This window comes from Balaenoptera acutorostrata, chromosome 5, assembly GCF_949987535.1.
Source record: "Balaenoptera acutorostrata chromosome 5, mBalAcu1.1, whole genome shotgun sequence".
NCBI lineage: Eukaryota > Metazoa > Chordata > Mammalia > Artiodactyla > Balaenopteridae > Balaenoptera > Balaenoptera acutorostrata.
Genome location: NC_080068.1, coordinates 26709215 through 26722982, shown reverse-complemented (window position 1 = coordinate 26722982; position 13768 = coordinate 26709215). Strand labels below are relative to the sequence as shown.

General features: G+C 37.1%; 1 protein-coding gene across 1 annotated transcript in view; it reads right to left on the bottom strand.

Annotated features, from left to right (window-relative positions):
* The window catches only part of SMARCA5 (SWI/SNF related, matrix associated, actin dependent regulator of chromatin, subfamily a, member 5), a 46143-nt gene that overhangs the window by 17982 nt on the left and 14393 nt on the right, over nucleotides 1-13768 (bottom strand). Inside the window, exons 7-10 of the mRNA XM_007189359.2 lie at nucleotides 12292-12447; nucleotides 12062-12193; nucleotides 9866-9934; nucleotides 6281-6390 (exon numbers count right to left, since the gene is read on the bottom strand). Coding sequence (XP_007189421.1) covers nucleotides 6281-6390; nucleotides 9866-9934; nucleotides 12062-12193; nucleotides 12292-12447 — 467 coding nt within the window. The remainder of the gene's footprint in view (nucleotides 1-6280; nucleotides 6391-9865; nucleotides 9935-12061; nucleotides 12194-12291; nucleotides 12448-13768) is intronic.

Below are 13768 nucleotides of genomic sequence, written 5' to 3'. Positions count from 1 at the left end.
CTGCTGAGTGGGTGACGCACAAACTGGAGAACACTTAAACCACAGAAGTCCACCCACTGCAGTGAAGGCTCTGAGTCCCACGTCAGGCTTCCCAACCTGGGCGTCCGGCAACGGGAGGAGGAATTGCTAGAGAATCAGACTTTGAAGGCTAGCAGGATTTGATTGCAGGACTTCAACAGGACCGGGGGAAACAGAGACTCCACTCTTGGAGGGCACACACAAAGTAGTGTGCGCATCAGGACCCAGGGGAAGGAGCAGTGACCCCATAGGAGACTGAACCAGACCTACCTGCTAGTGTTGGAGGGTCTCCTGCAGACGGGTGTGGCTGTGTCTCACGTGAGGACAAGGACACTGGCAGCAGAAATTCTGGGAAGCACTACTTGGCATGAGCCCTCCCAGAGTCCGCCATTAGCCCCACCAAAGAGCCCGGACAAGCTCCAGTGTGGGCTCGCCTCAGACCAAACAACCAACAGGGAGGGAACCTAGCCACACCCATCAGCAGTCAAGGGGATTAAAGTTTTACTGAGCTCTGCCCACCAGAGCAAGAGCCAGCTCTACCCACCACCAGTCCCTCCCATCAGGAAACTTGCTCAAGCCTCTTAGATAGCCTCATCTACCAGAGGGCAGACAGCAGAAGCAAGAACTACAATCCTGCAGCCTGTGGAACAAAAACCACATTCACAGAAAGACAGACAAGATGAAAAAGCAGAGGGCTATGTACCAGATGAAGCAACAAGATAAAACCCCAGAAAAACCACCAAACGAAGTGGAGATAGGCAACCTTCCAGAAAAAGAATTCAGAATAATGAGAGTGAAGATGATCCAGGACCTCGGAAAAAGAATGGAGGCAAAGATCGAGAAGATGCAAGAAATGTTTAACAAAGACCTAGGAGAATTAAAGAACAAACAAACAGAGATGACCAATACAATAACTGAAATGAAAAATACACTAGAAGGAATCAATAGTAGAATAACTGAAGCAGAAGAACGGTAAGTGACCTGGAAGACAGAATGGTGGAATTCACTGCTACAGAACAGAAGAAAAAAGAATGAAAAGAAATGAAGACAGCCTAAGAGACCTCTGGGACAGCATTACATAACTAACATTCACATTATTGGGGTCCCAGAAGGAGAAGAGAGAGAGAAAAGACCCGAGAAAATATCTGAAGAGATTATAGTCGAAAATTTCCCTAACACAGGAAAGGAAATAGCCACCCAAGTCCAGGAAGCGCAGAGAGTCCCATACAGCATAAACCCAAGGAGAAACATGCCGAGACACATAGTAACCAAATTGGCAAAAATTAAAGACAAAGAAAAATTATTAAAAACAGCAAGGGAAAAACGACAAATAACATACAAGGGAACTCCCATAAGGTTAACAGCTGATTTCTAGTGGAAACTCTACAAGCCAGAAGGGAGTGGCATGACATATTTAAAGTGATGAAAGGGAAGAACGTACAACCAAGAGTATTCTACCCAGCAAGGATCTCATTCAGATTCGATGGAGAAATCAAAAGCTTTACAGACAAGCAAAAGCTTAGAGAATTCAGCACCACCAAACCAGCTCTACAACAAATGCTAAAGGAACTTCTCTAAGTGGGAAACACAAAGAGAAGAAAGGGACCTACAAAATCAAACCCAAAACAATTAAGAAAATGGTAATAGGAACATACATATGGATAATTACCTTAAACATGAACAGATTAAATGCTCCAACCAAAAGACAGAGGCTTGCTGAATGGATACAAAAACAAGACCCATATATATGCTGTCTACAAGAGACTCACTTCAGACCTAGGGACACATACAGACTGAAAGTGAGGGGATGGAAAAAGATATTCCATGCAAATGGAAATCAAAAGAAAGCTGGAGTAGCCACACTCATTTCAGATAAAATAGACCTTAAAATAAAGAATGTTACAAGAGACAAGGAAGGACACTACATAATGATCAAGGGATCAATCCAAGAAGAAGATGTAACAATTATATATATAAATGTTCCTAACATAGGAGCACCTCAATACATAAGGCAACTGCTAACAGCTATAAAAGAGGAAATCGACAGTAACACAATAGTGAGGGGACTTTAACACCTCACTTACACCAATGGACAGATCATCCAAACAGAAAATTACTAAGGAAACACAAGATTTAAATGACACAATAGACCAGATAGATTTAATTGACATTTACAGGACATTCCATCCAAAAACAGCAGATTACACTTTCTTCTCAAGTGTACACGGAACATTCTCCAGGATAGATCACATCTTGGGTCACAAATCAAGCCTCAATAAATTTAGGAAAATTGAAATCATATCAAGCATCTTTTCTGACTGCAACGCTATGAGATTAGAAATCAATTACAGGGAAAAAGACATAAAAAACACAAACACATGGAGGCTAAACAATACGTTACTAAATAACCAAGAGATCACTGAAGAAATCAAAGAGGAAATCAAAAAATACCTAGAGACAAATGACAATGAAAACACGACGATCCAAAACCTATGGGATGCAGCAAAAGCAGTTCTAAGAGGGAAGTTTATAGCAATACAAGCCTACCTCAAGAAACAAGAAAAATCTCAAATAAACAATCTAACCTTACACCTAAAGGAACTAGAGAAAGAAGAACAAAACCCAAAGTTAGCAGAAGGAAAGAAATCATAAAGATCAGAGCAGAAATAAATGAAATAGAAACAAAGAAAATAATAGCAAAGATCAATAAAACTAAAACCTGGTTCTTTGAGAAGATAAACAAAACTGATAAACCATTAGCCAGACTCATCAAGATGGAGAGGACTCAAATCAATAAAATTAGAAATGGAAAAGGAGAAGTTACAACAGACACTGCAGAAATACAAAGCATCCTAAGAGACTACTTACTACAAGCAACTCTATGCCAGTAAAATGGACAATCTGGAAGAAATGGACAAATTCTTAGAAAGGTATAACCTTCCAAGACTGAACCAGGAAGAAACAGAAAATATGAACAGACCAATCTACAAGTAATGAAATTGAAACTGTGATTAAAAATCTTCCAACAAACAGAAGTCCAGGACCAGATGGTTTCACAGGTAAATTCTATCAAACATTTAGACAAGAGCTAACACCCATCCTTCTCAAACTCTTCCAAAAAATTGCAGAGGAAGGAACACTCCCAAACTCATTCTATGAGGCCACCATCACCCTGATACCAAAACCAGACAAAGATACTACAAAAAAAGAAAATTACAGACCAATATCGCTGACAAATATAGATGCAAAAGTCCTCAACAAAATACTAGCAAACAGAATCCAACAGCACATTAAAAGGATCATACACCATGATCAAGTGGGATTTATCCCAGGGAGGCAAGGATTCTTTAAATACACACAAATCAATCAATGTGATACACCATATTAATAAATTGAAGAATAAAAACCATATGATCATCTCAATAAATGCAGAAAAAGCTTTTGACAAAATTCAACACACATTTATGATAAAAACTCTCCAGAAAGTGGGCATAGAGGGAACCTACCTCAACATAATGAAGGCCATATATGACAAACCCACAGCAAACAACATTCTCAATGGTGAAAAACTGAAAGCATTTCCTCTAAGATCAGGAACAAGACAAGGATGTCCACTCTCACCACTATTATTCAACATAGTTTTGGAAGTCCTACCCATGGCAATCAGAGAAAAAAAAGAAATAAAAGGAATACAAATTGGAAAAGAAGTACTAAAACTGTCACTGTTTGCAGACGACATGATAATATACATAGGGAATCCTAAAGATGCTACCAGAAAACTACTAGAGCTAATCAATGAATTTGGTAAAATTGCTGGATACAAAATTAATGCACAGAAATCTGTTGCATTCCTATACACTAATGATGAAAAACCTGAAAGAGATATTAAGGAAACACTTCCATTTACCATTGCAACAAAAAGAATAAAATACCTAGGAATAAACCTACGTAGGGAGACAAAAGACCTGTATGCAGAAAACTATAAGATACTGATGAAAAAAATTAAAGATGATACAAACAGATGGAGAGATATACCATGTTCCTGGATTGGAAGAATCAACACTGTGAAAATGACTATACTACCCAAACAATCTACCAATTCAATGCAACCCCTATCAAATTACCAACAGCATTTTTTACAGAACTAGAACAAAAAATCTTAAAATTTGTATGGAGACACAAAAGACCCCGAATAGCCAAAGCAGTCTTGAGGGAAAAAAGCGGAGCTGGAGGAATCAGACTCCCTGACTTCAGACTACAATACAAAGCTACAGTAATCAAGACAATATGGTACTGGCAGAAAAACAAGAGATAAAGATCAATGGAACAGGATAGAAAGCCAAGAGATAAACCCACGCACCTACGGTCAATTAATCTATGGCAAAGGAGGCAAGGATATACAATGGAGAAAAGACAGTCTCTTCAGTAAGTGATGCTGGGAAAACTGGACAGCTACAGGTAAAAGAATGAAATTAGAATACTCCCTAACACCATACCCAAAAATAAACTCAAAATAGATTAGAGACCTAAATGTAAGACTGGACACTATAAAACTCTCAGAGGAAAACATAGGAAGAACACTCTTTCACATAAAGTACAGCAAGATCTTTTTTGATCCACCTCCTAGAGTAATGGAAATAAAAACAAAAATAAACGAATGGGACCTAATGAAACTTAAAAGCTTTTACAAAGCAAAGGAAACTACAAACAAGACAAAAAGACAACCCTCAGAATGGGAGTAAATATTTGCAAACGAATCAACGGACAAAGGATTAATCTCCAAAATATGTAAACAGCTCATGCAGCTCAATATCAAAAAAACAAAAAAAAAATCCAAAAATGGGCAGAAGACCTAAATAGACATATCTCCAAAGAAGACATACAGATGGCCAAGAAGCACATGAAAAGTTGCTCAACATCACTAATTATTAGAGAAATGCAAGTCAAAACTACAATTAGGTATCACCTCACTCCAGTTAGAATGGGCATCATCAGAAAATCTACAAACAACAAATGCTGGAGAGGGTGTGGAGAAAAGGGAACCCTCTTGCACTGCTGGTGGGAATGTAAACTGATACAGCCACTATGGAGAGCAGTATGGAGGTTCCTTAAAAAACTCAAAATAGAATTACCATATGATCCAGCAATCCCACTACTGGGCATGTACCCAAAGAAAACCATAATTCAAAAAGACACATGCCCCCCAATGTTCATTGCAGCACTATTTACAATAGGCAGGTCCTGGAAGCAACCTAAATGCCCATTGACAGATGAATGGATAGAGAAGATGTGGTACGTATATACAATGGAATATTACTCAGCCATATAAAGGAACGAAATTGGATCATTTGTAGACACGTGGATGGATCTAGAGACTGTCATACAGAGTGAAGTAAGTCAGAAATAGAAAAACAAATATCGTATATAAATGCACATATGTGGAACCTAGAAAAATGGTACAGATGAACCGGTTTGCAGGGCAGAAACTGAGACATAGATGTAGAGAACAAACGTATGGATACCAAGGGGGGAAAGCTGGCAGGGGGTGTGTGCGATGAATTGGGCGATTGGGATTGACATGTATACACTAATATGTATAAAATGGATAACTAATAAGAACCTGCTGTATAAAAAAATAAAATAAAATTCAAAAAACAAAGAAGAAAAAGATGATAAAAACTTACAAGGTTTTCAACTTTTTTAGTATGTCCTATTCAAGTATTTTAAAAGTAGCTACCATGTGTCATCACCATAATTTCACAAAAGGACATTTTATCCTGCCTAAAATAAAACATGAACTCAGAATGGAGTCTTTTAAATTAAATAAACGTAGCTTTCTGCGATAAGAGAAAGCACTTAAGTGTCCTCATACCTCTACAATCTCCAACTTCATCAGGGACTACTAGCACTAGCCCACGGGCCAGTATTTATGAACCACCAGGTTAATCACATGTCTCACGTCTGTGCCACCACAGCTTCTTTTTTAAAAACCCAAGCAGCGGGCTTTAAATGCATCCCTGTTAAATGCCAAGTTTAACTTTTGAATTCATAAACCTCCCAACGTGATTCTGTCATCTAATAAAGACTTTGCATCACAAATTTGATTAGCAAGTCCTAATCAAATTATACGACTCGGAAACTCTTTAGGCTGAGTTCGATCCAGCAAACAGAATTCCCTGACAACACAAGTTAGGAAAATAAAATACAAATGAAAGTTAGTGCAGGATCAAGAGTGATTTCAAAAACATCTCAGAACACATACCATTCCCTTTGCATTTTGCTGAGACCCACATAGATTTTTACTTCCTTCTTTGGAGGCAAACTCTTTTCAACATCAGCCTTAATTCGACGAAGGAGGAATGGACGCAAAACCTTAAAAGAGCAAAAAGAAATGGAGATGACCTTATCTGTAATATAAGTATTATTTCAGGATCTCAAAAGCATCTATTAAATACATAGAAAAGAAATGTATCTTCTTGGATATCAAATTATTCTTAGGACTTCTTCCTTCCAAATATATAATTTATTATTACTGATTTCCTAAAAAGTAACGTTAAGATGAATATTTTTTCAGTACATAGTCAGAAAGAGAAAAACTAATATCATATATTAACGCATATATGTGGAATCTGAAAAAACTGGTATAGAGGATCTTATTTACAAAGCAGAAACAGAGACACAGATGTAGAAAATGTATGGATACCAAAGGAGAAGGGGAGGGTGGGATGAACTGGGAGATTGGGACTGATATATATACACTATTGATACTATGTATAAAATAGATAACTAGTGAGAGCCTGCTGTGTAGCACAGGGAACTCTACTCAATGCTCTGTGCTGACTTAAATGGGAAGGAAATCCAAAAAAGAGGGGATATATGTTTACATATGGCTGATTCACTTTGCTGTACAGCAGAAACTAACACAACACTGTAAAGCAACTATACTCCCAACAAAAATTTTTAAAAAATATATACTGTCATAAAGTATTAAAAATAGTAAACTTTCAAGATGATATTTTCAACATTCATTGCCTCTCAGATTTCAAACTAGTTACCTGCATGTAGACTGTCTAACATTACTTAAGAAATGGCTAGATCTACATTAAGATGTCTTCACAGTTAGTTTGTAAATTTACTACCATTTTCTTATAGAATTAGACAAATGTAAAGTATACAAATCGTGAATATACAGTTCGATGCATTTTAATCAAGTAAACAGACCCATGTAACCGTCTCCTAGATAAACAGAACATCCCATAAATCCTTCTGTAACCTTACCAGTCATTATCCCCCTTTTTCTTCCCAAAGGTAAGCAATATTCATACTTTTTAACGTCATAAATTAGTTTTGCCTGTTTTTAACTTTATATACAAAGACTCATGCTCATTTATATCTGGTTTCTTTTACACAACATTATACTTGTGAGACATACCAATGTTGTATGCAGTTGACATCTATAAAACTAAAGATATCCTTTTATTTGTGTCGTCCTTTGTTCTATTTACACTAGCTTATAAAAATATAATCACCACAAAACAAATTAAAAATTGGTGAGAAGGGCTTCCCTGGTGGCGGCAGTGGTTCAGAGTCTGCCTGCCAATGCAGGGGACACGGGTTCGAGCCCTGGTCTGGGAAGATCCCACATGCCACGGAGCAACTAGGCCCGTGAGCCACAACTACTGAGCCTGCGCGTCTGGAGCCTGTGCTCCGCAACAAGAGAGGCCGCGATAGTGAGAGGCCCGCGCACCGCGATGAAGAGTGGCCCCCGCTTGCCGCAACTAGAGAAAGCCCTCGCACAGGAACGAAGACTCAACACAGCCATAAATAAATAAATAAGCTTTCATTTAAAAAAAAAAAAAATTGGTGAGAAAAAAAATTAGCAACACTTCTCTAATACCATCACATAAGGAAGCTAGTGCGGCCCTAGCCGAAAGCTAGCACCAACTGCCAGACACGTGAGTAAGGACCTTCAGCCCCACTGGCCCTCTTCCAGAACTGTCCAGGTACATGCAGCTGGATAAAGCCAGGTAAAACCAGCAAAGAACCCACTCAGCCAACTCATAAATTCTGGAATTATTAAAATACATACAATTTAGGTTTTGGTGTGGGTTTTTTGGGGGGGTTGGGGGGTGTTGCAACAACAGAAAACTCATACGACAAGAATTATCTCATTCCTAAGTACACGCATGTGATAGTGAATATACTCTTTCATTATGAGATCACAGGAGCTATGGTGGGAATTTCAGGACACAGCAGAATGGTAGCCATCAGACCTTTTCCCCCGATTTGGTAAGTATCTTCATACTACTCTCTGAACAAAACAAATGCCAAAACTGGTATTCTGTTGTGTGGATTTTAGTATGCTTTACCTACGTGTACCCATCTATTTATTAAAGCAAAGCCTAATATACCCTCCACAGTCCTTCAAACAGATAAATCTGAGTGCTTACATGCTTGAATGCCATCTAAATTGAAACAAAGATGTCTAGGAGATCATCATCTTCAAATGTTTAAAATAAAATTTTAGTACACAGAATTTTAAAGTACCTTAAAAATTAATTTATGTAGAAAGAAATATCTGAACATTCATAAAATTTTTAATTTTTTCCCCTTAATCAAATATCCACTTTGAGCCAGGCATTGTGCTAGGGATACAAAAACAAATGTAAGACATACTCTGCCTTTGTGTTTACAATGCAGCAGGGAAAACATGTATAAATAAGTCATTTCAGCACCCTGTGCAAAGTCCTATAACGTTAGAATGTCAAGATTAGTAAAGATAGAATATACAGAAGGAGTCTCTAGGCTGGCCTCAGCCTGGGTATTCAGTGGAGAAAGTGACATCACCACTGAGTCTTGGCCTAGGTGTTATCAGTAAAAGAGGGCAGCAAAGGGGATACGAGATGTGGCAAAAAAGATAAGCAGAGAGACTGAGATTAGCACAATGTTTACAGAAAACTGACAATGAGGCCAGCAACTCCAGCAAATTAAAGCTTGATATAAGAAGTGAAACAGAAGTTGGAAAATACTCGAAAGGTTAACTCTTTGGAGGAGGGGCAATGTTGCCCTGCAGGACATGTTTATAATGCCTAAAAACATTTTTCATTATCGCAAATGAGGGCATATAGTCCGGCACCTAGAGCGCAGAAGTGCTGGGGATGCTGTCAAACAAGAAAGCCACCCTTCCTCGCCCTCCAAAAAATTATTCACACCAAAATGTCAACAGAAGTTGAGGAACCCTAAGTTAGGTCATGAAAGGCCTTCTATGTCATGCTTACATGATTTACCCTGCAGGCCAGGGTATCACAATCTGTGGTCTGTCAGAGAAATTTCTATCTTCCTACCAACTTTCACTTGTGAATCGCCACAGGAAGGAACGAAGCCATACTTCATGGCAAAAACGTTATCAACTCTTCTCGCACTGCGCTATTAGCGACTGCTTACACACAGTCACTGGATTTAAGAACAACAGATGGACCTTTGGCCTTTCAGAACAAAATCTGTTAGATTCTCCTACAGAATGTAAATGGAACTAAGCTTCCAAAACTTATCTATATTAAGTCCTTATGCAACTCTTCTTTCCCCCACTGTACTTTTTTTAACCCTAAGGGATTACTTTTTTCCTTCATAAAGTTAGGATTCCATCCTAGGTTCTAAGGCTAAAACTGCCTATATTACCCCTCCTCCCATCATAAGATTAAGCAGTTAAGTGGGCAGGATTCAAACAGATCTGATGCTAAAGCCACTGCTTTCTTCTCTGTTTACAGAAAAATAATCTGCTAATTTAAATCGGTAGCATTTTTCCCATTGGAAATATGCTTTCTAACTCTACTCCAAAAATACTTACCATATGAAGCCTCTCAACTAGCTTTTGATCCCCAAGGCAATTGTTTGTATCAAACCAGGAATCAAAGTCCTAGATTAACAAACAAAAAATACATTAAGATCAGAGATAATATTTAACTACAAATACCCTGTTATGCTAGTTATATAGCATATAACAATAATTTCTAAAATTAATATTTGAGTTGTGAACTGCAAAAATCATTTAGTTCAATTCCTTATTTTTCATGTGTGCTATTGTTAGCAATTAATTTTAGAACTAGTTTGAGAATCATATTATTTCCTTAACATTTTTCTCAAAAACATCCAGATGCCAAGTTTCATAGTGAAAAGAAAATTGTTAGAAACCAAGTTTTATAGAATTAGAAAATCAATACCCTTGAAAAAATATCCTTCTTCAGTTTCAGAAAACCTTAAAAATTAAAACCACTTCACGGTTTGTTCTCAAAGACCATTCAGACTACTCAAACACAAGCTTTCTAGAGCAATGTCAATTTTCATTAAACTTACTAAAAGTGAAATTGAGATTACCAGCATTTCATTAGTATTTGGGTAGGATTTGAACAAGGACAGTTTCCCTATCCTTACCTCTTTAGCATATTTATTATATACAGCTGACCACTGAACAACGCAGAGGTTAGGAGCACCAACACTCCATGCAGTTGAAAATCCACATCTAACTTATAGTCAGCCCTCCCACTGTGGATCATGCAGAACTATAGTATTTACTACTGAAAAAAAAAAAATGTGGACCCGCCCAGTTCAAACTTGTATTGTTCAGGGTCAACTGTATTTGCTTTGTTAGTAAACATAATCTTAGAATTCATTGTGTTAACTAAAACAAAGCTTTAGCAGAGATTATTAAACAAATAAAAGTGTCAATGTGGTAGGAAAAAAATTATCTCAAAAACAAAATCAAAATACATAAAGCAGAACCAAAATAGCTTGATGACACTGACTAAATGTCTTTCAAGAACACAATTTTCTCTACTCTTAAAATGATCCTTACTTAACGCAACAAACCAAAATTAACACCTTTTTGGAACTTATTTGAATAAGCTCTTCAAAGCCACACACACACTCCAGCAATGGGAACAAAGGGTCAAAAATGAATTCTAGTCCAACAAAAACTGAAATTACTAATAAGCACAGACTCTTGACATAATGTACATTATGTTCCTAAGTACAACCAACAGTTCAAATAGTTAATTAACCATTTCTATCACTGCAAATAATCCATCAAAGGTAAGGATTAGGTTCTATGTTTGCTAGACTGTAAGAAAGAATGGCTAGACAAACTTGAAGGCCATCTTGAGGAGATGGCATCCTGGGGACTTAAAACACAGGCAACATGAAGTGCACAAATTCACTTGGGGGAACACCCTGAGCACTACCTTAAAAACATAAGCAGTCCACCTAGAGCCACTGAAACAATGTCAGGCCAACAGGACCACCAAATAAGAATGTAAATCTATGACATTCCAGAGAGAGCAAGAATGTGAATCTATGACATTCCAGAGAGAACAAACCATGATTTCTAATAGAAGACTAAAATCAAAAGGCACAAAAGTAAATTCTCAGGATGCATACAAAACTTGGTAGGTGACACAAGGCTAACTATCTAAAGGCGTGAAAAAGTAATGATTATCTCAAGTAGTACTGAAAGGTAGGCCAATTCTTTTTTTTAATTCTTCTGGTTTTATTGAGATAAACCGACACACAGCTCTGCATAAGTTTCAGGCGTACAGCACAACGATTTGACTTACACGCATCATGACATGATCATCACAATGTTCACAGAACATCCATCATCTCATGTATGTACAAAATCAAAGAAACAAAAAATATTTTTCCTTGTGATGAAAACTCTTAGGAGTTATTACTGTTACTTACTCTTAGTTGTTATTTACTCTCAACAACTTTCATGTATAACATACAGCAGTGTTAACTACATTTATCATGCTGTACATTACATCTCTAGTACTTATTTATAAGTGGAAGATAAATAAGTACAATAAACTTTGTGCCTTTTGACTGGCTTCATCCAATTCCCCCCCTCCCCCCGCCTCTGGTAACCACAAATCTGATCTCTTTTTCTATGAGTTCATTTGTTTGATTTTTGAAGCACGCCAATTCCATTACAAAAATGTATAGTATTAAAAAACATTATTCCAACTAGAAAATAATAAGAAATACTTACATCAGCTGAATTAAAGACATCTGGCAACAAAAAATTAAGAAGTGACCAAAGCTCATGCAAGTTGTTTTGAAGAGGTGTTCCAGTTAATAATAGTCGATTTGTAGTCTTGAATTCCCTCACTATTTCTGACAACTGACAGAAACAAATTCATCATTAGAATGAGTATTCTGTACATCGATCAAATTCTAAACTAAGGTACAAATGATTTGCACATCTAAATATCAAATTACCTTAGATTTTTCATTTTTGATCCTGTGAGCTTCATCTATAACTAAGTACCTCCAATTAAATTTTTTGAAAACAGACTTCTCTTTAATAAGCATTTCATAAGATGTTACACATACATCCCATTCTCCTGGTAATAAAACGTCTCTGACAAAAGCAGCCTGTGTGGCAAAAGAAAAAATTTACATCATGCAGAAATAAACTATACATTAAATTTACTGATGACAAGGATGTAATCTACTATGTAAAAGGGGTGGGAATAGTAAAAAGAAGAGTCATCTATAGTACGCAAGCAGCTAGAACCAACTCAAAGTAACTTCATTAACCATGAAGTAATCATGTCAGAGCCATTTAGTAAAAACCAACTAACAAAATTCTTCGGTGCAAAAGTCAACAGACTAACTCTTAAAATATCTTCTTTCCTTGATTCCACTAGGTGCTGAAATTCTTAGCACATAGGTTTAGGAAAGGATAGAGAATTTTCTGACATAAAGATAGATAAGGACTAAAGGCTACTTTGCAGTAAGCATTTTCATTCCTTTTATGTTTATAGATCTATTAAGACATTGCTATTAATTTTACCATTTTACAGGTGAGGAAACTAAAGCAAAGACTGGTTAAACAACTGGCCTTCAAAACATAATAAGCAATTTTGTAACTTAGAATACAAAAAGGGAGAAAAGAAATCTAGAGTCATCACTGATATCTGAATAAAGGGAAAACAAAATTAGGTACCTAGTCCTTCAACACAGTAGGAGTACATTTTTTAATCTGAATTTTATATTCTTAACAGTGTCACTATTTCCATATTTTCTTCCAAAAAGGATGTGCCAACTTATCAATATTTTAACTTATTTCGATAGATATCATACCGACTTATCACATTACTATTTACATTTTTACGATTCACATTATTTATTATTACAAATTACTATTCTATGACTATTACCATTATATACATCAATCTAAAAATCTGGCTCCTTAAATTTCTAACCACCTCACACACTCAAAACTTCTTTTAAAAATAAGAAAATGCTGCTAGAATGAGACACAGCCTTTGATTTTATAACTACCCCCAGAAAGCAGGAGAAAACAACTATATTCTTATAGCTTTCTACAGTCTACAACTCCCATTTCCCTAGTATAAATCTTAACCATCAAAAGAATATTCCAGGGCTTCCCTGGTGGCGCAGTGGTTCAGAGTCTGCCTGCCAATGCAGGGGACACAGGTTCAAGCCCTGGTCTGGGAAGATCCCACATGCCGCGGAGCAACTGGGCCTGTGAGCCACAATTACTGAGCCTGCGCGTCTGGAGCCTGTGCTCCGCAACAAGAGAGGCCGCGATAATGAGAGGCCCACGCACCGCGATGAAGAGTGGCCCCCACTTGCCCCAACTGGAGAAAGCCCTCGCACAGAAACGAAGACCCAACACAGCCATAAATAAATAAATAAAACCCAAAAGTTAAAAAAAAGAAAAAAAAAA